General features: G+C 42.6%; 1 protein-coding gene across 1 annotated transcript; it reads left to right on the top strand.

The window, feature by feature from the left end:
* The first annotated feature begins 243 nt into the window (after nt 1-243).
* Nucleotides 244-27,384, top strand: MEDAG (mesenteric estrogen dependent adipogenesis). Its single transcript, XM_044287155.1, has 5 exons — nt 244-638; nt 11,529-11,641; nt 12,708-12,820; nt 15,759-16,050; nt 26,027-27,384. Exons 1-5 carry the CDS (start codon nt 349-351, stop codon nt 26,119-26,121), a joined length of 903 nt encoding a protein of 300 aa, XP_044143090.1. The 5' UTR covers nt 244-348; the 3' UTR covers nt 26,122-27,384.
* Nucleotides 27,385-27,725: the final 341 nt, after the last annotated feature.

Genomic DNA, 27,725 nt, shown 5'->3' with positions numbered 1-27,725 from the left:
CTTAAGGTGCATAAGGGACATCTGGTAGTGACAAGATTAATCTTACTAGACTTTCCTGTTTATCTACAATTTTAAGTCCTGTTTTCTTTAGGTGATCGCTCCCTGAGAATTTTTGTTGCAGTTCTTCCTCCTTGCAGAACACCTGTTGTGAGAAGTGAGCACAACACGTTAGTCAGGCCTGGAGCCAGCACTGTATGGACCTCCCAGAAGGAAGGGCTTACTGTCCCACCCTGACTCTGAGCTCTTAGGAAGAAATCAGTGCTGGAGGGAGCAGGCAGTTTTGCATCATCCACACCAAGAGAAGGTTTGCTGCAGAACTTTACATTGTGACTTTTTGGAGGCAACACAATGGCTACAGGGGAAGAAACAAACAAGTCCCATCTGGAGCGACTTAGCAGCAACAATTCCATATTGAGCTTCTCATCGGTGGGCTCAGACATCCTGTCCACAGCCACCACTGCCAACTGTGAGATAGCTCTGCTACCCCTGAAACTGCTCATAGATCTGCAATCCAACTACCTGACCCTGGAGGATGACATGCTGACCTCTAATAACGGCACAGGAGGCTTCAACCTGTTTAGTGACGGCTCTGCCCTCATTGATGGTTGTCAATGCAAGATTCATAATTATATCCAGAGGTGAGTTTGCTGTCATAGACACTCTCTACTAAACACATTGTTGTCTTCTTTGCATGTATCCATGTTTTGACATGTAAAATATAATATCCCCGTCTGAGTATCGTATTGGCAGTTCCATGTTTGTCAGGGCTTCGAAAGTAAAGGACCTAGAGGTTCTGAGGACAGGCAGAAGGAAAGTGCACAAGACAGACATAACAGAGCTGGAGAGGGTTCTGAGGAGGGCAACTAAAATAATAACTGGAATGGGTGGCCTACAGGACCCAGAAAGATTATCAAAATTAGGGAAAAAAGACGACTGAGGGGAGATCTAATAACTATGTATAAATATATCAGGGGTCAGTACAGAGATCTCTCCCATCATCTATTTATCCCCAGGACTGTGACGAGGGGACATCCTCTGCGTCTGGAGGAAAGAAGGTTTGTACACAAACATAGAAGAGGATTCTTTACGGTAAGAGCAGTGAGACTAAGGAACTCTCTGTCTGAGGAGGTGGTGATGGTGCGTACAATAAAGGAATTCAAGAGGGGACTGGGTGTATTTCTGGAGTGTAGAAAGAGTGAAAAATATTACAGGCTATAGTTACTAGATTTAGAGAAGGGTTGTTGATCCAGGTATTCTGATTGCCTAGCTGGGGCCAGGAATAAACTTTTTCCCCCTAAAATAAGCAAAATTGGCTTCTGCCTCATAAGGGTTTTTTGCCTTCCTTTGGATAAACTTTAGAGGATAACATGTGGAACTGGAAGGATGCATGTCTTTTTTCAGACCTACAAACTATGGGGCACTTTTATTAAGACCGGCATTTTAGACGCAGTATTAATAAACCCCTAAACTGGCGGTGGATCCGCCAGAGTTATGAAGAGGTACCAGCCTGTTCCTAACTTCGGCGGATCCTCCGCCAGTTCTAAATGTAAACAAAACAATAGCTGATCTTAGGTAAGACCATGTTCTATGCCTGAAAGAGGCGTAGAAAATTGTAAATGAGATGGGCCTGACGGCATAAGTACCACTGCGCCGGAATCTGCGCCTGAAATACACCTAATTTCGGTGTATTTCAGCATCATAAATGACTCCATATGTTACTATAAGTAAGATACTGGGCTGTACAGCTAGAGGTATAGCAAGAGGGAGATTGTGATCCCACTGTATAAAGCAGGGGTGCACAACCTTTTCTGGTTGGGGGGCCACACTGTCAGACTGAACCAATTCCAAGGGCCGAAAATAAAACTCAAAGGGGTATTACCAACTGAAATATTGTATTTATGGCATATTGAACATACAGTATATATCAGAAATGTCTAGTTACACTTCCAGGACTCCCATCTTATGGGAGAATACATGAAAGATACATGTGAGCATCCACAATACATAGATATACACGTCTGTTACCAAATGGTTGAGGGCTGCACAGAGTGGTATCGAGAATGTGTCCCCAGGTTGTGCACCTTTGGTCAAAAATGAGAATGCTAATCGTGAGACCACAGGAGTGTGTACAGTTGTGGAGACCTCACCTACCAAAAGACATTGGTAAAGTAGAGCGGGTGCAAAGATGGTCTACAAAAATGGTGGAGGGTCTCAAAGGGGTATTTCAGGATTTAAATATTAATGGCTTATCCTTTGGATTGGTCATCGATATATGATCAGCGGTTTGGACAATCCACACCCATGGTGATCAGCTGTTTCAGAGCAGCTCTAGTGCTGGAAGTCAGCGCCGCAACTACAAGCTCCGTCTATTGTGCAATGGAGGGAGCTGGTCACTGCAACGCTGACCATTGAAGCGAATGGAAGCAGTGCGCAGTTACACGCTCCGTCCACTGCACAATGGATGGAGCTGTGTAGTTCCAGTGCCGGAGCAACTCTGATACCGCTGAACTCCTGCCGATTAGATACTGATTGCCATCAATATACAAATCCTGGACAAACTACTTTACGATAAAATGTAAGGTTCAGAATGAAAGTGTTTTTAACGAGAAATTGAACAGGAGAACAAGGGAGCACAATCAGGAAATTAGTTAGGGGTAGCAGATGTGGTTGGAAAATCATCAGTAAGTGTATATACTGTACACATGCATGGGATCAGCATATATCCTTAGAGAAAAATAAAAAGGAAGCCATATAAGAGCAGACTAGTTGGACAATGCAGTCTTTTTCTGCCATCATTGCTCTATGCTTCTGTGTTTCCTTGCACATAAAAAATAAAATATATAAAAATATTAGACCTTGTGGGGACTTCTGTAGGGATTTCTGTAGGCAGAGGTAACAGTACTTAGAACTGATCTCATAAATAGAACAGATCACTCCAGTCTTTTCCTCTCACATAAGGCTATTTTCACATTGACGGCACAGCTCTGCGGCAGGCTCTTCCGGCAGAGGGTAGCCTGCTTGATTTCTCCAGACCTGACATTGCCGGATGTTACCAGAATGCCCGCCATAATGGGGTCCGGCAGAGATCTGACCGCTACCCAGCAATCATGCTGGGATTCCCGGCATTTCCACAACTGTTTCATTCAACTCTATGGGGTCTGTAAATATCCCTGCACATGCTGCAGAAACAGCCCCATTTACGAATATTCAGTCACAAACATTTCTGCAACCAACCTGTCACGTCTGAATTCGCCTCAGGGCTCTGTTCACAGTGTCTGACGCAGGACTTTCTATTCAGTCCTGTATCCTTGCCTAAAGCAAATATGTATACCTGTGAATCTAGTCTGTCTTCCCTTAATACTTTTCTGCCCTTTGGGCCTCTTTTACACGGGCGTCATGGTTTTGGGCCGGATAAGATGCGGGTGCGTCGCGTTCACCTCACGCATTGCACCAGCACGGAAATCTCGCCCGTGTGAAAGAGGCCTTAGGACCATGGAGTTGGTTGAACAAGAAAAGTAACCTGCATTGTACTGCCCTGTGTGAATCTGGACAAGGACTAGGTATAAGGGGTGCAGAAGTAACAAAGGCACCAGGGCCCGATGCCTGAAGGGGCCCAGAGCCCCCATTGCTACACAATAAGATATGTTAGGGCCCTGTTATAGAGAATTAGTACCCAGGACCCTCAAGCTATGCCTCTGACACTGGCCTTACTCTGAATCACTGCTGATGTTATTGCAAAAATATATAAAAATACATGCACTGGGCTAAGACTACTTTCACATCAGTGTTTTTCCTTTCCAGTATTGAGATCCGTCATAGGATCTCAATAACGGAGGAAAACGCTTTAGTTTTGTCCCCATTCATTATCCATGGGGACCAAACTGAACTGAATGGAGTGCCATGCCAGACAGAAAAACACCGCAAGCAGCTTTTTTCGAGTGCATCGTGGGATGCAGAGCAAGAGGGATCCGGCATAAAACACAATGTAAGTCAATGGTGCCGGATCCATTTTCTCGGACACAAAAGAAAACGGATTCGGCGCCCATAGACTTACAATGGTTTTAGAGACGGATCTGTCATGGCTATTTTAGAGATAATACAACTTGATCCGTTCATAACAGATGCAGCCGGTTGTATTATCACGAAGCACAGGCGTTTTTGCTGAACCATGACGGATCCAGTACAAACGCAGATGTGAAAGCCTATAAAAGATATAATAGGTTGTGGCTTGGAGTATAATAACGATTTATAAAGGATATGCTTCACAATGTATTTCTGTTCTTAGACATTGGATTTTAGTTACACCTATAAAGTGGTGTAAATGGCAAATCTGGCATGCTATATCACCTCTTCTTTATTGCATATCTTTACATTATTAGGAAAATGTTTAAAGGGGTTTTCTGTCAGTAAAATATTGATGACTTATCCTCAGGATACATGGGGGTCCGACTCCCACCACCCCCGATGATCAACTGTTTGAAGTTCATTGGCCTCATGGCCTATGTGCTGTTCAGTCCGATTGAAGGGAATGGGTCTGGGCTGTAATACCAAGCACAGCCACTATACTATGGAGCATCAACTCAATATTGATGACTAGTGTTGAGCGAATCAAGCTTTGTATCCTAGATCCGAAGTTGATTCGCTCAAACATTTGTTTTAATGCTGTATGGAGACGGGTCTTCGTACAACAGAAAAATGTATGGGCTCCAGAGAGGCAAAGTGAGTTATTTCCGAAGTCTCGTGAAACTTTGGTGATTAACTTCAGCCATTGATTTTTAAAGTTTGAAATAATTTAAAACATGGTCCCAAAGTCGGCTATGGTACCGACGATTACAGATCCATGAAATAAAGTAATTTGGTGGTTGGCTCACACTCAGGTAATTACGGGCGGGTGCTGCAAACTCACAACTTGGGTGCCCGAACCCAAAAATTGATAAACAATATGACAAAAAAGAGAAAGGAGTGAGCACTCACACTATCTGGACCATGGGGAATAAATAGTATTTAATAATTCATAACAACACTCGAATATAATAAAATCACATAAAATGATAGGTGGTACCAACATAAAATCACACTGGCGGGTGATAGTTGCGCAAACCTTGTGTAATAATCAATCACAATTCACACTTGCCACCAACTAGGATTATAAGGTGGCAATGAAACCGCAGACCGCAAATGTAGTGTCCCGATACAAATTCGTGTGGCTCCGGATTAAAGTGTCCACGTGTATAGAGATGTCTCTCAATCAGGCAGTCTCTCCACAGTTATTTCAGTATGTCCGCATAGGGCTATAGATAATATGTGCCCAATTCAGGTTCCTACCTTATTCCAAGGTTTTACCAGACTGTTCTCCGCTGGGCCGTCCTGCCACGAGCAGCAAGTGTGCCGGCCGCTTCGGCGTCTCACGTCACAGATCTCGAGCCGCTGACGTCACGGTATCGCGGGAACATAGAATTTGGCTGGTATGGATGGTAGGCAATTGTTGGAACCTGTATTCAGCTCCTGTGTCCTAGTGGAGTATTAGTAAGATTCCTTATCGCATGGCCATGCAATGTATTCTATCAGAATCCAGTGGATTAGGTGGGCGCTTCTTCCAGTCACCAGACGCGTTTCGGGGCGTTCTACACCCCTTCCTCATTACAGATCCATGTTTGAAAATGGTTTTAAAGTTTAAAAATCTAATCCCGACGTCATTCACTGAAGTCCCACGAGACTTCGGGAATAACAAATTTGCCTCACCGGAGCCCTTACATTTGCCATTTGCTTTGTTCAAAACTTTGTTTGAATGCTGTACGGAAATTAGTCTCTGTACAGCAGTCAAACGAAGTTTTGAACGAAGCGACTTCGGATCTATTATGTGAAGCTCGCTTTGCTCAACACTATTGATGACCATAGATTTGGAAAGCACATATAGATGCGGTGTTTTTGCATGAGATGACTTTGCACGTATCTTTGGCAATTTAAAAAAATAACTCTATTGGATTTCCAATTAAACAAATCATTAATTCCACTGTTCCTTTTAAAGATGTGATGCTGTGGGAAACTAAATGGAAATGTATCAGAAATTACTGGCACAACCAGGGCTGATGTCATTCCTTCTCCGGCAGTCAGGGATCAGCCCATATAACATGCCAATTGTGAGCCATCCAAGAGAACTATTTAATAAAAACAGATCTCTGGTTTTGTGGTAGTTTATAGTAAAAAAATGAAAAATAAACATCTTGTATATTAAATGAACATTTGTAGATATTTAAATTAAATTTTAGCCTGTGTTAGTAAAAACCAAGCGTTAGTAACAGTTTTGGAATGCGCCTATTTGCTTTTAATGTCCTGTCCATTATTTTTTGGCAGTCGGGCACTACAGACATCATATTTGGCTTCAATTTGACAAATAAAGACAGGAGTGGACAAAATACTCCAAAGTCAGTCAATCACATCTAGGAAGCAGAAGGCAGAAAGGATGTGAGCTCAGTAGAAATGACTAATAATGACACATAGAAAGGATCCAACAGTGATTTAGGGAATTTTCCAAGTCTGTACCTCCTTGAGAAATTATTATTATTTTTTCTTGACAAAAAATCTTACTAAAATTTCTCATTTACTTTATGTTCTGATTATTTATTAAAGAGTTATCCCATGAAACATATTACTGTGCAATGAATAGTATATTTCAAATGAAGTATTATTGTGAAATATATTTGTCACTATCTGGGTTTGGGGATGGGGTTGGCGAAGACAGATCCACAGGCTCCAACAAGTTAAAAGTCCAAATATCGTTTCTCTTCCAAGCAGTTACATCCCAACATTTATTTAGTTGAACCCACGTGAACAATAAACCATAACAGAAACAAAAAAAAATAAAAAATACCTGTCCGTCTGTGCGCTAACTATACATAAGGTTTTCTCACCTATCTCTCAGCATCAGTGTTAGTTCAGGCATGGCTCAACAAGCAGGTCTTAGGCCCCTTTCACACAGGCGAGATTTCCGCGCGGATGCGATGCGTGAGTTGAACGCATTGCACCCGCACTGAATCCCGACCCATTCATTTCTATGGGGCTGTTCACATGAGCGGTGATTTTCTCGCATCACTTGTGCGTTGCGTGAAAATCGCAGCAAGCTCTATTTTGTGCGTTTTTCACGCAACGCAGGCCCCATAGAAGTGAATGGGGCTCCGTGAAAATCGCAAGCATTCGCAAGCAAGTGCGGATGCGGTGCAATTTTCACGCACGGTTGCTAGGAGACGATCGGGATGGAGACCCGATCTCCACAGAATGCATAGTACAATAGCGCTGGAGGGGTTAAAAAAAATAATAATAAATTAACTCACCTTAATCCACTTGATCGCGCAGCCCGGCTTCTCTTCTGTCTTCTTATTTGCTGTGTGCAGGAAAATGACCTGTGGTGACGTCACTCCGGTCTTTACATGGTCCGTCACTGTGAAGAAGTTTGGGTTTCGGTATCAAACATGCCGATTTTTCTCACGCGAGTGCAAAACGCATTACAATGTTCCCGCAACGCACCCGCGCCTTACAGCTTTCAGGCACTGACACTGAATGAGCATTTCAGCCCCGTATTTATCCCGTTAATGAGCCCAGCAGCTGCACTTGGGTTTGCCTCCTGCTAGGTGAAAGTGGTGTACTGGAGTGGGGAGGAAATGGCAAGTCCAACTACCAACATCTATCTGATATTCCAAAAAATTTGAACAAGGTGCCTCAGCAAACTACACTTTGTTGAAACATCCCAGCTTTCTGAATTGTTTTTACCTCACCCATCTCAGCACCCCCTCCAGTAATTTACCAGGCACAGTGTTACACATACAATACAAATATTGTTATTTTTTATGTACATTATATTTTCTTCTCTGGTAGCGACCTCTGCTGTTTATCATTCTGTCCCACCTGTTCTTGCATTCAGAGGTGGACTAGCATGCTCAGTAGCTCCCCTGCTCATTTCCCCTCACCTTAGTGCTAGAGTGTTCATCTCATAGTGAGGCAGGTAAAGCAACCCAGGCACCTTTCATTCATGTCTACTTCTAAATTCCATAGACAAATATAGTTATACCTTTGTTAAGACAGTGGGTAAGGAAACTGTGGGGCATTACATACCATGTATCTCCAGGGCTATATGTAAGGGACTGGTTTTTATGCAGTTGAGGTAGGGGATAACAAAAGCTAATTGTAATGCATCTTTGGGGACATACAGTAGTTGCTTGATGAGCTACTGCCTGCCCATAGAAAGGGAAGAAAGTCCTCCAGATAAGCAGATGAGTGAGTGAAGAAAATAGTTTGAAATTCATTATCCTAGCTTCCTGGCGGCAAACTTTATAACTCTTTACAAAGTTAGTAGTTATTAGTTAGTACAATTGTTCTTTATTTATGTGTTTTACCTCCTATTTTGTGTCTGGTAATAAGATTGGAAGATTTCTGGAAAAACTTGTTGATTTAAGACCCTTGGTGAATATTTGGCTATATCCATTATCTTATTATGTACTGTGTTCCCTGACTGCTTGAGGCAGAAATCAAAGGAGAGGCAGCTCTCTCAATACACTTCTAGGGGAGGCCTCCTCATCAGGCAGGACAGGAGTCAAGGGACCCCGTGCCAATGTGATAATGATGACCTATCCTGAGGATAGGTCATCATTATAATTTCCTGGCTAACCCCTTTAAGTGTATAACCAGCTTAATGATGCCCATAGACACCTATCAGATAAAAGTCAGCTGAATGCACCAATTTGGAGACCTCCCTTCAAGATAACATTTGGTCACTTCCTTGACCTGACGCAGTAATTTTGCTTAAATCTGTATTAAGCAGCTCCAGCATGAGCCGAGTGCTGAAGTCCGCTCAATACAGTCCTCAAGCTTGTGAGTCCTCATATTAATGAGCTCCTGATTCATCCTGTCCCCATGCCGCTATGGGAAGAGAGTTGTGAATCAGTGGCAGGAAGAGCTGGGAGCTCACGAATATGAGGACTCTCAATCTCATGCCTTATATTGTGCTGTAACTGCTCAATAGCGAGTCAATTGTAGAATGTGACCCAGCATGAGTCAGGTTCCCTGTCGCCAGTGTAGATAGGGCACTATAAAATTGGTGACAGATTCTTTTAAGAAATGAATAAAAAGAACACATAAATAATTGAAACTTTCCAGTTTTCCAAACTCTCTTCCTTGCTAATGGTCATAATAGCAGAACTGGGCCCTGGTCCATATTACACCACTGGCCGCACACTGGTTCCATAATGGAAATACATAATAAAGCTCTCCCTTCCCCATACTAAACAGGCCAAATGACAGAGAAATTAGGAATTGGGAAGATGTACATGTTATAACAACCCAGACTAGTTTTTTGGGATGTCATTAATGATTAGTAAAATGATTGCTTACCCTTGGATGGCACCTAAAGGCGGGTGTAGACGAGCCGATGGAGTGGCCGATTGTCGGGAAGGAGTCGTTTCTTCCCGACAGTCGGCTGCTCGCTCAGTGAAGGAGATTGCTGTATATACATGCAGTGTTCTCCTTCACAGTTTGAGGACGAGGGATTGCTGTTGCTGTTTAGCTGATCGCTATTCTGGGCAATACATCGCTGTTAAGAGAGCACAATCTGCTGCCCAGAAACGATGATCGGGGGTGCCTGTACAAACAACAGGATCACCCGATGAATGAGCATTTTCGGCAGCACATTTAGACCGCCAGATTATTGGGAACGGGCATTCACAGGAATGGTCGTTCCCGATAATCTGGACAATTATTGGTTTGTCTGAATTCACCTTTACTCTTCTAGACAGATCTCTTCAATACATTTATTTAGGATATATATATATATATATATATATATATATATATACAGTCATGTGAAAAAATAAGGACACCCTTTGAAAGCATGTGGTTTTTTGTAACATTTTTAATAAAAGGTTATTTCATCTCCGTTTCAACAATACAGAGAGATTAAAGTAATCCGACTAAACAAAGAAAACTGAAGAAAAGTCTTTTCAAGATCTTCTGTAAATGTCATTCTACAAAAATGCCTATTCTAACTGAGGAAAAAGATAGGACACCCTTGCCCCTAATAGCGAGTGTTACCTCCTTTGGCTGAAATAACTGCAGTGAGACGGTTCTTGTAGCCATCTACCAGTCTTCGACATCGGTCTGAGGAAATTTTACCCCACTCCTCAATGCAGAACTTTTTCAGCTGTGAGATGTTTGAGGGGTTTCTTGCACGTACAGCCCTTTTCAAGTCACCCCACAGCATCTCAATGGGATTCAAATCTGGACTTTGACTTGGCCATTCCAGGACTCTCCATTTCTTCTTTTTCAGCCAATCTTTGGTTGATTTACTAGTATGTTTTGGGTCATTGTCATGTTGCATGGTCCAGTTCCGCTTCAGCTTTAATTTTCTAACTGATGGTCTCACATGTTCTTCAAGCACCTTCTGATACACAGTAGAATTCATCGTGGATTCTATGATGGTGAGCTGACCAGGTCCTGCTGCAGCAAAGCAGCCTCAAACCATGACACTTCCACCTCCATGCTTCACAGTTGGTATGAGGTTCTTTTCTTGGAATGCTGTGTTTGGTTTACGCCAAACATGTCCTCTGCTGTTGTGTCCAAATAATTCAATTTTGGACTCATCTGTCCAAAGAACATTATTCCAGAAGTCCTGGTCTTTGTCAACTTTATCTCTGGCAAATGTCAGTCTGGCCTCGATGTTTCTCTTGGAAAGCAAAGGTTTCCTCCTTGCACACTTCCCATGCAAGTTAAACTTGTACAGTCTCTTTCTGATTGTAGAGGCATGTACTTCTACATCAACAGTAGCCAGAGCCTGCTGTAGTTCTCGAGATGACACTTTAGGGTTTTTGGAGACCTCTTTTAGCATCTTGTGGTCTGCTCTTGGGGTGAACTTGCTGGGGCGACCAGTCCTGGGCATGTTGGCAGTTGTTTTGAAAGCCCTCCACTTGTAGACTATCTTCCGGACAGTGGAATGGCTGATTTCAAAATCTTTTGAGATCTTTTTAAATCCCTTCCCAGACTCATAGGCTGCTACAATCTTTTTTCTGAAGTCCTCTGACAGCTCTTTTGCTCTCACCATGGTGCTCACTCTCACTTCAACAGTCAGGAGCACACCAAACTAAATGTCTGAGGTTTAAATAGGGCAAGCCTCATTCAACATGCAGAGTAACGATCTACTAATTATGTGCACCTGGTGTGATATACCTGTGTGAGATCTGAGCCAATTTATGAGGGAATACATGTGAGGGTGTCCTATCTTTTTCCTCAGTTAGAATAGGCATTTTTGTAGAATGACATTTACAGAAGATCTTGAAAAGACTTTTCTTCAGTTTTCTTTGTTTAGTTGGATTACTTTAATCTCTCTGTATTGTTAAAACGGAGATGAAATAACCTTTTATTAAAAATGTTACAAAAAACCACATGCTTTCAAAGGGTGTCCTAATTTTTTCACATGACTGTATATATATTTATTTTCTTTTTTTTCTTTTACAATAGCTGATATTTTTCTTTTATCTTTTCAGAAAAGTCACTCTACGCAGTCATGCAGATTATAAGGATTACAGAGAAACATTGTTGGCAAAACCCATGTTATTTATAACAAATGCCAAAAAAGTCAACAGCACCTCTACCTCAGGTATGATGATACGTTATGGAGTTTACTCTGGTTCTTAAAACATCTCAGGTGACTCAGGGCTTGAAAACAATACTGGAGCTTAAGCTTTTTTAATTGATCAATGAATCTTTGACTTCATGTAGACTTGTTATTCTAGAGAAAAGGTCATATCGTAGAGTAAAACCAGACCCAAACACCAGTTACACAAGATGTACCTTTCTTTAGAAATTTCATGAAACAGAAAAAAAAAACAGGTCCTGCTTTCAGGGAGTGCATTAGTATTGCACAAAAGTGAAGAACATTTAGCACAACACATTTACAAAGAGCAGTTGCACTGTCAAACAGTGATAGACCTTGCTACAAGGGATGACAGTCCTACAAGGAAAGTTTGGGAATGTTTCCCTTCCACCTTGTCCTTAGAGCCACACTCACACGACAGTATGTGTTTTGCGGTCCGCAAAAAAAAACTGATTATGTTCCATATGGCATCCGTTTTTTGGGCCAATCCATTGTAGCAATGCCTATGCTTGTCAGCAAAATGGACAAAAATAGGACAAATTCAATCTTTTTTGCGGGGCTACAGAACGGACATATGGATAGCACACAGTGTGCTGTCCGCATTTTTTGCGGACCTTTTCAAATGAATAGGTTCGCATCCTATCTGCAAAAGAAACGGAACGGACACGGAAACAAAATTTGTTTGTGTGAATGTAGCGTAGATCTGTTCTTTTTGGTTTATAATGACCACTAGGAAAACAGTCCTAAGTTTGTTAGTCCATGTTCTTCAGACCAAGTAAATGGTGGACTTTCAGGGTCATGACCTGCCAAGAAGTCTCACACGACTTATCTTCAGTCTTTCTGATCAAGATTTCAGAACAGGTCCGACTTCTCTAGCCCCTTTGTACTTACCTTCTACCATTTTGGCAAACTGTCTAGCTAGATTCTGGAAAGTGAAACCACTCAACCACCTCTTTGAGAAGACCACCCTTTATCCAGATGATAGAGATTTATAATGAAGCATGCAGTGAATTTTATTTGCACTTTACAGCAAGTAATAGATCTGCCTGAAATATCTTACTTCTTGCAGCTAAAACATTTGCCGTCATTGTAAATACACGACATCCACAGATCAGAACCAGGCTGGAAGCTGGAATGAACGATGTTATATCCTCCGTTATGGGAGAAAATTATCAACTACAGGTGAATTTGCAATTCTATTCCAATAATTTGCACTGACCTTGGTAACTGAGTTAAAGAAGGCAATAGAATTAAGTTGGAAGATAATAAATACATCCCGTTCATGCAATACATTCTATTAGATATAGTGCTGCCCATGATTATTCATACCCCTGGCAAATTCTGACTTAAAGTTACTTTTATTCAACCAGCAAGTAATTTTGTGACGGGAATTGACATAGGTGTCTCCCAAAAAATAATAAGACGATGTACAAGAGGCATTATTGTGGGAAAAAAAACATGTCTCAGCTTTTATTTACATTCAAGCAAAAAATACAAGATGTTCCGCACTGTGGAAAATCTCAGAGGACGTGGTCGGAAGCCAAAAGTGACACCTGTGCTGGCCAGGAGGATAGTTAGAGAAGTGAAAAAGAATCCAAGGATAACCACCAAGGCCATCCTGGTGAATCTGGGCTCTGCTGGTGGCAATATCTCAAGGCAGACAATCCAACGGACACTGCACACTGCTGGGTTCCACTTCTCCAGATAAGGCACACAAAAGCTCACTTGGCCTTTGCAAAAGCTCATCTGGACAAAGAAGAAGACTCCTGGTCTTCTGTGTTATGGTCAGATGAAACAAAAATTGAATTGTTTGGTCACAATGATGTTTCCTTCATTTGGCGTAAAAAAGGAGAAGCCTTCAACCCAAAGAACACCATCCCCACTGTCAAACATGGTGGTGGGAACCTAATGCTTTGGGGGTGTTTTTCAGCCAATGGACCAGGAAACCTAATCACAGTAAACGGCACCATGAAAAAAGAGCAATACATGAGGATCCTCAACGACAACATCAGGCAGTCTGCAGAGAAACTTGGCCTTGGGCACCAGTGGACATTTCAGCATGACAATGACCCAAAACACACAGCAAAAGTGGTGAAGAAATGGTTAGCAGACAACAACATTAACGTTTTGGAGTGGCCCAGCCAGAGTCCAAACTTAAATCCAATTGAGAATCGGTGGAGGGAGCTAAAGATCAGGGTGATGGCAAGAAGATCCTCCAACCTGAAAGATTTGGAGCTCATTGCTGAAGATGAATGGGCAAAAATACCTGTGGAGACCTGCAAAAAGCTGGTCTGCAATTCTAGGAAGCGTTTGATTGCTGTAATAGCCAATAAAGGCTTTTCTATTGATTATTGAGAAGGGTATGAATAATTTTGGACTGGACACTTTTTGCTCAAATGTAAATAAAAGCTGAGAAATGTTTTTTTCCCACAATAATGCCTCTTGTACATTGTCTTATTATCTTTTGGGAGACACCTATGTCATTTACCGTCAAAACTTGCTGGTTGAATAAAAGTAACTTTAAGTCAAAATTTGCCTGGGGTATGAATAATTATAGGCAGCTCTGTATGTTTTAATCCTTTACATGGATACATTGAATCATTTCCTTAGTAAAGTTCCTTAGAAAGAATGTCATTGTTACTTTGACTTCAAATTCTTCAAATGAAGCTATATAACTAAACACAAAGAGGGTAATTTATTAAAATTGGCGTTTTAGACACCAATGTCAATAAGCGCCGGCCTCTACATGACTTCGGCAGATCAACCGCCGCTACTAAATGTAAGACAACTTCTGTACTGTCTTACATTTATACAATTTTCTATGCCTAAACCAGGGGTAGAAAATGGTAAGGACCTTTGTGCCGCAATCTGCGCTAGAAATACGCCTAATATAGGCATATTTCTGGTTAGTGAATGACTGCCAAAGTCTTGCAAGTTTACAAAGTTTAGGATCTTCAGTATGTGGTGCTAGTAATAATGTATGAAAGTTCACATTACAAGTAACTAATGTCACATCTTCCAGCAGCGCTTACTGGTGCAGTACTGGCATTGATTTGCATGATAAGAATTTTTTCACACTTCAAAACAATTTAAAAAAATCTTATCATAAATTTTGAAATTCAGCGGCCTGGATCTATTTTCAGAATGACACTTTTTGCAATGATTACTGTACAGACCACTGCTGTATGCGTGATTTTCTTTTCCCCCTAAAGAAGGGGTATAGTGAAGAGTCAGGCTACAGTTTATGTTACCCAAGCCTATCGAAATTGCTCACAAAGGCGCACAATGAATAATCAAAAATACATGATTATAATGTAATAATAAACCATGGGACAAAACATCAAAGACACTGTAGTGTGGCTGTACCGAATCACTGACCACTGATTCCAATACACCCGAAAAAGATGTCAAACATGTCAAATATGGAGGGGGGAAGGGAGCTATATTCTCCTATATCCTAAGGAGTTGAATGTAATCATACTCCTAAGGCCTCATGCACACGACCGCATTTTGTTTCCGTGTCCGATCCGTTTTTTTTTTTGCGGATAGGATGCGGACCTATTCATTTCAATGGGTCTGCAAAAAACGCGGACAGCACACCGTGTGCTGTCTGCATCAGTATGTCCGTTCCGTTGCTCTGCAAAAAAAATAGTGCGTGTCCTATTTTTTTCTAGTTTGCGGACAAGGATAGGCATTATTACAATGGATCCGCAAAAAAAACTGATCCGTCCAAAAAAAACTGATGCCATACGGGACGTCATTAGTTTTTTTTGCGGATCCGCAATTTGCGGACCGCAAAACACATACGGTCGTGTGCATGTAGCCTAAATAGTAGCAACATATAAATCATCTTATGCTCGAAAAAAAGAGGGGGGCGTCCATAAACCCTCAAACTATATAGTAATGTAGCTATAAAAATATCATATTAGCAAAAGAACTCCCACCCAAAAACACAAACCCACCTGTAGACATGATCGGGGGTAGGGAAACCGCAGTGGCCAGAACACATCTTGCACACGGTGTTTGTTTCCAGTTTATGTGGCACCTTCTATATGGCTTCTTGACTACACCCAGAATTTGGAAGACTGCCATGGTTGACGTCTCTTCTCTTTCTCACCAGTTTAACCTTTACAATGACGTAAGAGAGTACCTTCAGAGGCAAAACTTTGTCCTGACAGAAGACAACCTGAGTTTTTCATACACTTTCAAGCTTGATGTCCTTGTGGATTTCTTCTACTGGTTTGGTCTGAGCAAGAAAACGTGCGATTTGCACGGGAAGATTCTGAACCTGCACTGTACAAACAATAGCAGGAAAGAAAAAGTGAGACTGTTCCTGTCAAAGATGACCACACCGTTAATCAGACTAGGCAGCAGTTTGGATCATGATCGGAGACCAAGTATATTCTCTTTGGGTAAGATGAGTGCATTAATATTAGATTAATATATGTTACAGCATTTCAAACCTCAAAACTCTGGTGTTAAAGCAGCTAAGGCTTGGGTCCAGGAAGCCGAAGTTTAGGGAGTTGCTTTGACCTCGCATAGAAGAACTGCTTAAAGGGATTGTGTCACTTCAGCAAATGGCATTTATCATGTAGAGAAAGTTAATACAAGGCACTTACTAATGTAATGTGATTGTCCATATTGTCTCCTTTGCTGGCTGGATTCAGTTTTCCATCACATTATACACAGCTCGTTTCCATGGTTACGACCACCCTGCAATCCAGCAGTGGTGGTCGTGCTTGCACACTATAGAAAAAAGCACCAGCCTATGTGAGCTCCCATGGTCCCAGCCACCAGAGAGGCCAGCACTTTTTCCTATATTGTGCAAGCACGACCACCGATGCTGGATAGCAGGGTGGTCATAACCATGGAAATGAGCAGTGTATAATGTGATGGAAAAATAAATCCAGCCAACAAAGGAAGCAATATGGATAATAACAACACATTAGTAAGTGGCTTGCATTAACTTTCTGTACATGATAAATGCAATTTGCTGAAGTGAGACAACCCCCTTAACTCTGTCTTAAAGGGAACTCATTGTCTTTATTTCTCTATCAGTTAAAGGGGTTTTCCAGGAATTTTATACTAATGACCTATCCTTTGGATAGATCATCAGTAGCTGATCGGTGGGCGCCTGACCGCCACCGATCAGCTGTTTGAGAAAGCACCGGAGCTCACTGTAGTGCCGTGGTCTTCTCTCCAAGTTTACCAAGCACAGCACCGTACATTGTGTAGCGGCTGTGCCCGGAATCGCAGCTCAACCCCATTTACATTAATGGGGCTGAGCTGCACCTAGGCCATGATGTGACTGATGAAAGTCACGTCACATGGGAAACCTTGAGACGGTTGCGGCACTAGTGCGAGCGCCAGAGCTTTCTCAAACACCTCATTGGTGGAGGTCCCAGGTGTTGGTCCTCCACCGATCAAAAATAGTGATACAAATCCTTTATTTTTTTCTGAACATGATTATAAGGGCAGCCATCTTGTCAGAGCATTTAGAATACATGTATGCTTTACAGCAGACACTGTGGGCCATATGCAGTCACCAGGAACGGGTACACTGACGCCACTTATGCAGTGGGCCAGGATACGGGTGGATAATAGTCTATATTTTGTCGTGACACCAATTGCAGCGTGCGCAGGGTACTACACTAGGACCCTTTCCAAGGTGTTATAACGCACGCCCCAGATTAGGAATGCCAGATTGGTGTAATGGCCTATAATGTCTCTATAGGGTGATAATAATTGTGTCAACGGTCTCCTACCTGGGTACGGCTGGACTCCTGGCTTACTTGCAATACATTTGAGTGTAGTGATAGTAGGAGTGATAGAGGAATTTTGCAGCAGAAATTATGTCCAGACCTTTAGATGAAGTTCAAACATTTATTTACTGAAGATAACTTGTATCCAAGCAGTATACAGCTTTGCTCTCTGGTCCCAGCAGGTTTTAGCAATGATTGGCAGGAATAAATACTTCTGCACTTTAAATGTGAGCTTGCAGTATAAGTCGTCTTCTTGGTAGCTCTGTAACTGTGGCAGGAACTAATCTTCTGCGCTTTTCTGTAACTTCTGCTGTTCGGGGACAGAATAGCTGAGGAGGGAATGGCTTCTCCTAGATCTCTGAACTTAACTCAGATGGATTCTCAGGGGATGCTTTCTTCCTGGAACTCTGGAGGTTGTATGCATTTTCTGCTTCTTCATCCAGCTGAGGCTGAAGTTGTTCAGGCTGGGGATGTGATCAGGTCTCAGCCGAGACAAGATCCTTGCTGTCTTCCCTATGCAGGGGAACTCATCACACACACACTACCCCTAGCAGGGAGTGGGGCTACACTGACTCTAACTTCCTTCTCCACCCATGCTGCAGCATGTGGGAACAGTCCACACCTCCACAGAGGGGGAGCTAAGCTGGAAGAATCCATTCCAGCTCAGATATACTAAACTGTGGCTTGTACCTGGCCAATGCATTGCTGCCACCTGCTGGTGAACCTAATAAAATTATAAAAACTATGGAATTACATGGTTTTATATGCATATTTGGAAAGACATAATGTAAATTACATCAGATGACAATGTAAAGGCTCTTAGAAGATAGTAGTGGCGTAGAGGCTTGTAGTAACACAACTCTGGGGTGTTACACATATACACAATAAAGAGTCTGGAGGGTACTCGTTGATTTCTATGGTTCAAGTTCCCTCTGTCTCTTAAGACGCTGGCACCTCCACTTCTTGGTGGAATGATGTCATTGGCGCCTGCACATTGTGAATCTGCGTTGCTCAGCAAGCTGCAGCAGATGTAGAGCACAGACACCAAGTTTGTGAGCCACAGCACAGGCGCCAGAAGACAGACTTGCCGTATAAATCATATGTGAGGGGGGAATGTATTGAGCACTGGGGCATAGCTGTAGTCATGGGCGGACTGGGAACTTAAAGTGGCCCTGGAAAAAATACTAAAAGTGGCCCCGTTTTGTAGTCGCGTTCAAATTGATGGAAGGCAGCGCCAGTAATACCATATTGTGGCACATTATACCGCCACAACAGAGCCAAATACCACAGTCCATCACAAAATACTGCCACCAGCACAAAATACATCCCCAAAAACTTCCACTGGCCGTCCGTGAGGAGGGCTCAGGTGGTCCCCTGGGCATCAGCCCACCAGGAAATTTCCCTGTAAGGTCTATGGCCAATCTGCCCCTGTCTGTAGTGGTGCTCCTAGTGCTACAGTCAGCCTCTTGGTGCTCCAACTAACTCATTTACATAAAAATACAAGTAATGATTTGTCTGCAGCCGTTCAAGCTACAAACTAATGAATGGTATATTTTTAATTAGCATCATCAACCCTACCAGGGAGTATGCCTGGTTTATTACAGTTCATCACGCTAACAGAGGCTTTTTAAAGGAGTATTTCAGCAACAAGTTATCCTGTATCCACTGGATAGGGGATAACTGTTAGATTGGCAGTGGTCAAATGCTGAGACCCCCACCATTTACAAGAACAGAAGTCCTGGGTCCCCTCACGTGAATAGAGCAGCAATCGAGCATGTGCAATGCTGCATTCATTGCTATGGGACTTCCAGATGCAGCCAAGTACAGCATTTAGCTATCTCCAGCAGTCCCATAGAGTTTAAATGGAGTGTGTGCAGACCCCGTTCTTGTGATTATGGGGTCATAGCGGTAGGGATTTATTTATTTTTTATTTATTATACTCATTTAGGCTAGATTCATATGACCGTATGTGTTTTGCTGTCCGCAAATTGCGAATCCGCAAACAATGCGGATTCCTTGTAACAATGCCTTTCCTTGTTCGCAAAACGGACAAGAATAGGACATGTTCTATTTTTTTTGTGGGGCTACAGAATGGACATACAAATGTGGATAGCACATGGTCTGCTGTCCGCATTATTTGCGGACCCGTTGAAATGAATGCGTCTGCATCCTATCCACAAAAAAAGGAACGGACACGGAAACAAAATACGTTTGTGTAAATGTAGCCTAATATAGCACTGACATATTCTGCAGCGCTTTACAGACATTATCCCCAATGGGGCTCACAGTCTGAGGTCCCTATCATTTTGTATTTCAAGTGTGGGAGGAAACCAGAGAACCAGGGGGAAACCCACACAAACACGGGAAAAACATAGAAACTCCATGCAGATGTTGTCCTTGGTCGGATTCAAACCCAGGACCCCAGCACTGCAAGGCAACAGTGCTAACCACTGAGCCACCATGCTGCGGGTTTGTGTATGTGAGTCAAGACTATACAAAATAGGTGTTTAAATAACTCCGATACCTGTTGTGCATGCAGCGGTTATGTGCCATTCATCATTCACATGACTGTTGCAGCCAACCATTGGCCTCAGAGGTAATGTGGACTTCATGCACTTGTGACTGCTGAGGCCAGAGATTGAAGCGTGGCATAGGAGTAGTGGGACATTTAAAAGGTGAGGTTTTTTTTCTGCATTTCATACAACCCCCTGCTCCCTGTTTTTTTTTAAAACAAAATCTTGGACATCCTCTTTAACTGAATACCGTATACAGGGTAGCAAAATGAGCAGAGGAAGTGTTAGGCCTCGTTCACACTTCAGTGTTTGGTCAGTGATTTCCATCAGTGATTTGTGAGCCAAAACCAGGTGCAGCTCTAAACATACAACAGGAGCAGATCTTTCCCTTCTACCTAATGTATATGGAGGCTCCACTTCTGGTTTTGGCTCACAAATCACTGATGGAAATCACTGACCAAACACTGAAGTGTGAACTAGGCCTTAGGGTTTTGGGCAGCTGTGGTGCCAGAAACTATACATTGTATGGAGCAGAAACAGAAGGCTCCAAACCCTACATAGTTTCTGTCACAGGCAGCTGCCAAAACACCTGATCTGTGGGAGTGCTGGGTGACGGACCCCCACCAATCTGATACTGAAGATAGGTCATCAATATCTGTACCCAGGACATAATGGTAGCTCCCCTACTGAACCAGCTTCAGGAAGAGGCACAGAAAGAAAATGCAGTACAGAGTGCTAAAAAAATCAAGGGGGTTCAATTATGAAACAGAATTACTCCTGTATTAGGCGTATTTCTGGCGCAGATTGCGGCTCAAATGTCCTTTGTGCCGCAATCTGTGACTTTTACAGCTGTAAAAGTGAAGCTGTCTTACATTTAGAAGTGGCGATGGATCCGCCGAAGTTACGTAGAGGCACTTCTACATAATTTTGGCGGATCCACGACCAGATATGGGGCTTATTAACCACCTCCCGACCGCTGTACGCAGATATGCGTCCGGGAGGTGGTTGCTTTACTCCTCCTGGACACATATACGCGTCATCTCGCGAGACGCGAGATTTCCTGTGAACGCGCGCACACAGGCGCGCGCGCTCACAGGAACGGAAGGTAAGCGAGTGGATCTCCAGCCTGCCAGCGGCGATCGCTCGCTGGCAGGCTGGAGATCCGAATTTTTTAACCCCTAACAGGTATATTAGACGCTGTTTTCATAACAGCGTCTAATATACCTCCTGCCTGGTCCTCTGGTGGTCCCTTTTGTTAGGATCGACCACCAGAGGACACAGGTAGGTCAGTAAAGTCGCACCAAACACTACACCCCCCCCCCCGTCACTTATTAACCCTTTATGAACCCCTGATCACCCATAATCACCCCATATAAACTCCCTGATCACCCCCCTGTCATTGATCACCCCCCTGTCATTGATCACCCCCCTGTCATTGATCACCCCCCTGTCAGGCTCCGTTCAGACGTCCGTATGATTTTTACGGATCCATGGATACATGGATCGGATCCGCAAAACGCATACGGACGTCTGAATGGAGCCTTACAGGGGGGTGATCAATGACAGGCGGGTGATCACCCATATACACTCCCTGATCACCCCCCTGTCATTGATCACCCCCCTGTAAGGCTCCATTCAGACGTCCGCATGTGTTTTGTGGATCCGATCCATGTATCCATGGATCCGTAAAAATCATGCGGACGTCTGAATGGAGACTTACAGAGGGGTTATCAATGACAGGGGGTGATCACCCCCCCTGTCATTAATAACCCCTCTGTAAGGCTCCATTCAGACGTCCGCATGTGTTTTGTGGATCCGATCCATGTATCCATGGATCCGTAAAAATCATGTGGACGTCTGAATGGAGCCTTACAGGGGGGGTGATCAGTGACAGGGGGGTGATCACCCTGATCACCCCCTGTCATTGATCACCCCCCTGTAAGGCTCCATTCAGACGTCCGCATGTGTTTTGTGGATCCGATCCATGTATCCGTAAAAATCATGCGGACATCTGAATGGAGCCTTACAGGGGGGGTGATCAGTGACAGGGGGGTGATCACCCTGATCACCCCGTCATTGATAACCCCCCTGTAAGGCTCCATTCAGACGTCCGCATGTGTTTTGTGGATCCGATCCATGGATCCGTAAAAATCATGCGGACGTCTGAATGGAGCCTTACAGGGGGGGTGATCAGTGACAGGGGGGTGATCACCCTGATCACCCCCTGTCATTGATCACCCCCCTGTAAGGCTCCATTCAGACGTCCGCATGTGTTTTGTGGATCCGATCCATGTATCCATGTATCCGTTAAAATCATGCGGACGTCTGAATGGAGCCTTACAGGGGGGGTGATCAGTGACAGGGGGGTGATCACCCTGATCACCCCCTGTCATTGATAACCCCCCTGTAAGGCTCCATTCAGACGTCCGCATGTGTTTTGTGGATCCGATCCATGTATCCTTGGATCCGTAAAAATCATGCGGACGTCTGAATGGAGCCTTACAGGGGGGGTGATCAGTGACAGGGGGGTGATCAGGGAGTCTATATGGGTGATCACCCCCCTGTCATTGATCACCCCCCTGTAAGGCTCCATTCAGACGTCCGCATGTGTTTTGCGGATCCGATCCATGGATCCGTAAAAAATTATACGGACGTCTGAATGGAGCCTTACCAGGGGGGTGATCAATGACAGGGGGGTGATCAGGGAGTCTATATGGGTGATCACCCCCCTGTCATTGATCACCCCCCTGTCATTGATCACCCCCTGTAAGGCTCCATTCAGACATTTTTTTGGCCCAAGTTAGCGGAAATTTTTTGTTTGTTTTTGTTTTTTCTTACTAAGTCTCATATTCCACTAACTTGTGTCAAAAAATAAAATCTCACATGAACTCACCATACCCCTCACGGAATCCAAATGTGTAAACATTTTTAGACATTTATATTCCAGACTTCTTCTCACGCTTTAGGGCCCCTAAAAAGCCAGGGCAGTATAAATACCCCACATGTGACCCCATTTTGGAAAGAAGACACCCCAAGGTATTCCGTGAGGGGCATATTGAGTCCATGAAAGATTGAAATTTTTGTCCTAAGTTAGCGGAAAGTGAGACTTTGTGAGAAAAAAACAAAAAAAATCAATATCCGCTAACTTATGCAAAAAAAAAATAATTTCTAGGAACTCGCCAGGCCCCTCATTGAATACCTTGGGGTGTCTTCTTTCCAAAGTGGGGTCACATGTGGGGTATTTATACTGCCCTGGCTTTTTAGGGGCCCGAAAGTGTGAGAAGAAGTCTGGGATCCAAATGTCTAAAAATGCCCTCCTAAAAGGAATTTGGGCCCCTTTGCGCATCTAGGCTGCAAAAAAGTGTCACACATGTGGTATCGCCGTACTCAGGAGAAGTTGGGCAATGTGTTTTGGGGTGTCATTTTACATATACCCATGCTGGGTGAGAAAAATATCTTGGTCAAATGCCAACTTTGTATAAAAAAAATGGGAAAAGTTTTCTTTTGCCAAGATATTTCTCTCACCCAGCATGGGTATATGTAAAATGACACCCTAAAACACATTCCCCAACTTCTCCTGAGTACGGCGATACCAGATGAGTGACACTTTTTTGCAGCCAAGGTGGGCAAAGGGGCACAAATTCCAAAGTGCACCTTTCGGATTTCACAGGCCATTTTTTACAGATTTTGATTGCAAGGTACTTCTTACACATTTGGGCCCCTAAATTGCCAGGGCAGTATAACTACGCCACAAGTGACCCCATTTTGGAAAGAAGACACCCCAAGGTATTCCGTGAGGGGCACGGCGAGTTCCTAGAATTTTTTATTTTTTGTCACAAGTTAGCGGAAAATGATGATTTTTCTTTTTTTTTCTTTTTTCCTTACAAAGTCTCATATTCCACTAACTTGCGACAAAAAATAAAAAATTCTAGGAACTCGCCGTGCCCCTCACGGAATACCTTGGGGTGTCTTCTTTCCAAAATGGGGTCACTTGTGGCGTAGTTATACTGCCCTGGCAATTTAGGGGCCCAAATGTGTGAGAAGAACTTTGCAATCGAAATGTGTAAAAAATGACCGGTGAAATCCGAAAGGTGCACTTTGGAATATGTGCCCCTTTGCCCACCTTGGCTGCAAAAAAGTGTCACACATGTGGTATCTCCGTACTCAGGAGAAGTTGGGGAATGTGTTTTGGGGTGTCATTTTACATATACCCATGCTGGGTGAGAGAAATATCTTGGCAAAAGACAACTTTTCCAATTTTTTTATACAAAGTTGGCATTTGACCAAGATATTTTTCTCACCCAGCATGGGTATATGTAAAATGACACCCCAAAACACATTCCCCAACTTCTCCTGAGTACGGCGATACCAGATGTGTCACACTTTTTTGCAGCCAAGGTGGGCAAAGGGGCACATATTCCAAAGTGCACCTTTCGGATTTCACCGGTCATTTTTTACACATTTCGATTGCAAAGTTCTTCTCACACATTTGGGCCCCTAAATTGCCAGGGCAGTATAACTACCCCACAAGTGACCCCATTTTGGAAAGAAGACACCCCAAGGTATTCCGTGAGGGGCACGGCGAGTTCCTAGAATTTTTTATTTTTTGTCGCAAGTTAGTGGAATATGAGACTTTGTAAGAAAAAAATAAAAAGAAAAAATCATCATCATTTTCCGCTAACTTGTGACAAAAAATAAAAAGTTCTATGAACTCACTATGCCCATCAGCGAATACCTTAGGGTGTCTACTTTCCGAAATGGGGTCATTTGTGGGGTTTTTCTACTGTCTGGGCATTGTATAACCTCAGGAATCATGACAGGTGCTCAGAAAGTCAGAGCTGCTTCAAAAAGCGGAAATTCACATTTTTGTACCATAGTTTGTAAACGCTATAACTTTTACCCAAACCATTTTTTTTTTTTGCCCAAACATTTTTTATTTATCAAAGACATGTAGAACTATAAAGTTAGCGAAAAATTTATATATGGATGTCGTTTTTTTTGCAAAATTTTACAGCTGAAAGTGAAAAATGTCATTTTTTTGCAAAAAAATCGTTACATTTCGATTAATAACAAAAAAAGTAAAAATGTCAGCAGCAATAAAATACCACCCAATGAAAGCTCCATTAGTGAGAAGAAAAGGAGGTAAAATTCATTTGGGTGGTAAGTTGCATGACCGAGCGATAAACGGTGAAAGTAGTGTAGTGCCGAAGTGTAAAAAGTGCTCTGGTCATGAAGGGGGTTTCAGCTAGCGGGGCTGAAGTGGTTAAGAAATAAATAAATGTGACCCCAAGTGTTTTGGCAGAAGCAATGTTTCATCTTCCTATGGGCTAATTGAGACGACCGTATATTTGTGCAATTTTGCGCAATTTTTTATTGTTATCAAATTTTATTTTTTTGCAATTTTTTTTGCAATGTCTGTGCAATTTTTGCAATTTTGCCAAATGGATGTTGACCCATTTATTTTGATGGGGCTGCAAAATATGCGGACAGAACACAGTGTGCTTTCGGCATCCATACTTCCTTTTCATCGGCCTGCAAAATATATACAACATGCATAGACATTTTTTATCATAGGGCTGCATGTTCCATTCCACAAAATGCGAAACGCACAGGGCCGGTATCCGTGTTTTGCGGAACGAAAAACGGATACGGTCATCTGAATGAGCCCTTAACTCTGAGGATCCTTTGTTGTTCTTTACTAGGCCATGCACAATTGCAGAATGATAGCTCTGCTGTGAGTCACCCAGGAGTTTGTATGGAAATACTCCAGCTGCCACTAGTGGTGACCACAGATATATGGGGTCATTTATCAAACTGGTGTAGAGTAGAACTGGCTTAGTTGCCCACAGCAACCAATCAGATTCCACCTTTCATTTTTGACAGCTCCTTTGGAAAATGAAAGGTGGAATCTGATTGGTTGCTATGGGCAACTAAGCCAGTTCTACTTTACATCAGTTTGATAAATGACCCCCATTGTGTTTGTTACATGTACAGACAGCGTGGTCCCCAATGTAGAAAGCTATGAACTGGGGAGACCTCTAATGCACCCATATAAATATCTGTACTTTAAATGTGAGTCTGTGTGCTAAAATTACCTGTTCTCATCTTCTCAGACATAATCACCGAAGATCCTTTTATGCAAGAAGAAGATGTCACCGATACGGCCCCTGTTCTGCAGCTGAGCTCAGAAATAGAACAAGCTGGATAAACACTAAGCTGAATGCACAGAGAGGACATTATGGCTAATATTGAAATTATCCTAAAACTGGCCAACTGGCTTTGAGGTTACAGATTTTCTTTAGTTAACGTTTTATGTTACCGACAAAGTCGAGGCAGTTCAATTAGGCACAACCATTACTGATCAACTTGGTCTGAAATGATCCATCAGAAGTTTCGGACTATGTCAGCAGTCACCAGCCCTGACACACCTACACGCCAGGGTCCATTTCAGAAACTTGTTTGGTGCAGTAACCCTGGTATTGGGTAAACTTTTCTTTTTTTTCCACCCTGTATTCACATCAGTAAGTGGGTAATTCTGGGAGAGGGTTTGTGGTGTGTACTTTTCATAAACCGATAAACCATGTTGTATTATAAAAGCACTTAATGGGGTTGTCTGCTTTGGATAACCCCTCTTTATTAGAAGAGTTTCTCTAATGATAAGGTGATCACCGGGCGTCTTCCTGCAGAGTTCCATGATATCATCTGTGGGGAGATCAGGCAGCAAGTGTTTCATTTCCCTACAGTGCCCCTACAGGGGAAATTAAGCATTACAAAATGCACATTGAATGCACTGCCAGCATAATGCAAGGATAAGCAGAATCCTGTAAATTGAGAGACGCTCTGTGTAGGGAGGGTTATATTCATATGTCCAGGGACCCCCCCCCCCCCCCTCTATTATTTTCGTATGCCATAAGAGGTAATATTACTTTTCATTTAGATTATCAAACTGCACAAACTTAAATATGAAAATCTTTGTTAAGTAACTTTTTAAAGCAAATATACAGTGACAATATATTGCACTTCTGATTTTCTAACCCCTTGGTGACATCTGCCGCCCAGAGTGACCAGGATCAGAGATAACTTTAAACCCAGTCATTATTTCATCCCATAAATTATAACAGTCTATGGTATAAGCAATTGGATGGTGGCATGTTCAAGTTCCCTAGACTAAAAGTAAAAAAAATATATTTTTTTAAATATACCTCCCATTCAACGTATTAAAAATTCAAATCATTCTCTTTTCCCAATTTGATATATGAAGATAAACAATTAAAAATAACATACTGTCCGACAATGTCTAAACTATTAAAATCTAAAAGTGTTTATCCTTCATGTGGTACATCTAAATAATCAATTTTTGGTCACCTTTGAAGAAAAAGTGATAAAAAAAATCATATGCATCCAAAAATACAGGAAAAACTTGAAAAAATTAGACTATCATGCAAAAGTCCATTTATTTCAGTAATGCAAATTAAAAGGAATTGCATTAATGCAGCTTAAAATTAGAATTTTGTGAAAAGGTTCAACATTCTAGGCTCAAAGTGTCGTACTCTAGTCAGATAATTAATCCATACCCAATGAGCAAAGGGGACCTCAAAATTGTGACTTTGGGGTTTTATAAGCTGTAAGCCATAATCATCCAAATTATAACAAATAAAGGCTTGAAATATCTTGCTTTGCATGTAATGAGTCTCTCATATGTTAGACTGAAAATACTAAACTTTGCACGATATTCAAATTTTTCGAGTTTCACCTGTATAACCAATAAAATCTACAGCCTGTACACGGTATGCTGTCCACATTTTATTTTGG

This window comes from Bufo gargarizans, chromosome 3 (assembly GCF_014858855.1).
Source record: "Bufo gargarizans isolate SCDJY-AF-19 chromosome 3, ASM1485885v1, whole genome shotgun sequence".
Classification (NCBI taxonomy): domain Eukaryota; kingdom Metazoa; phylum Chordata; class Amphibia; order Anura; family Bufonidae; genus Bufo; species Bufo gargarizans.
Note: the sequence above shows the minus strand (reverse complement) of the source record. Positions and strands in the feature narration are given on the sequence as shown.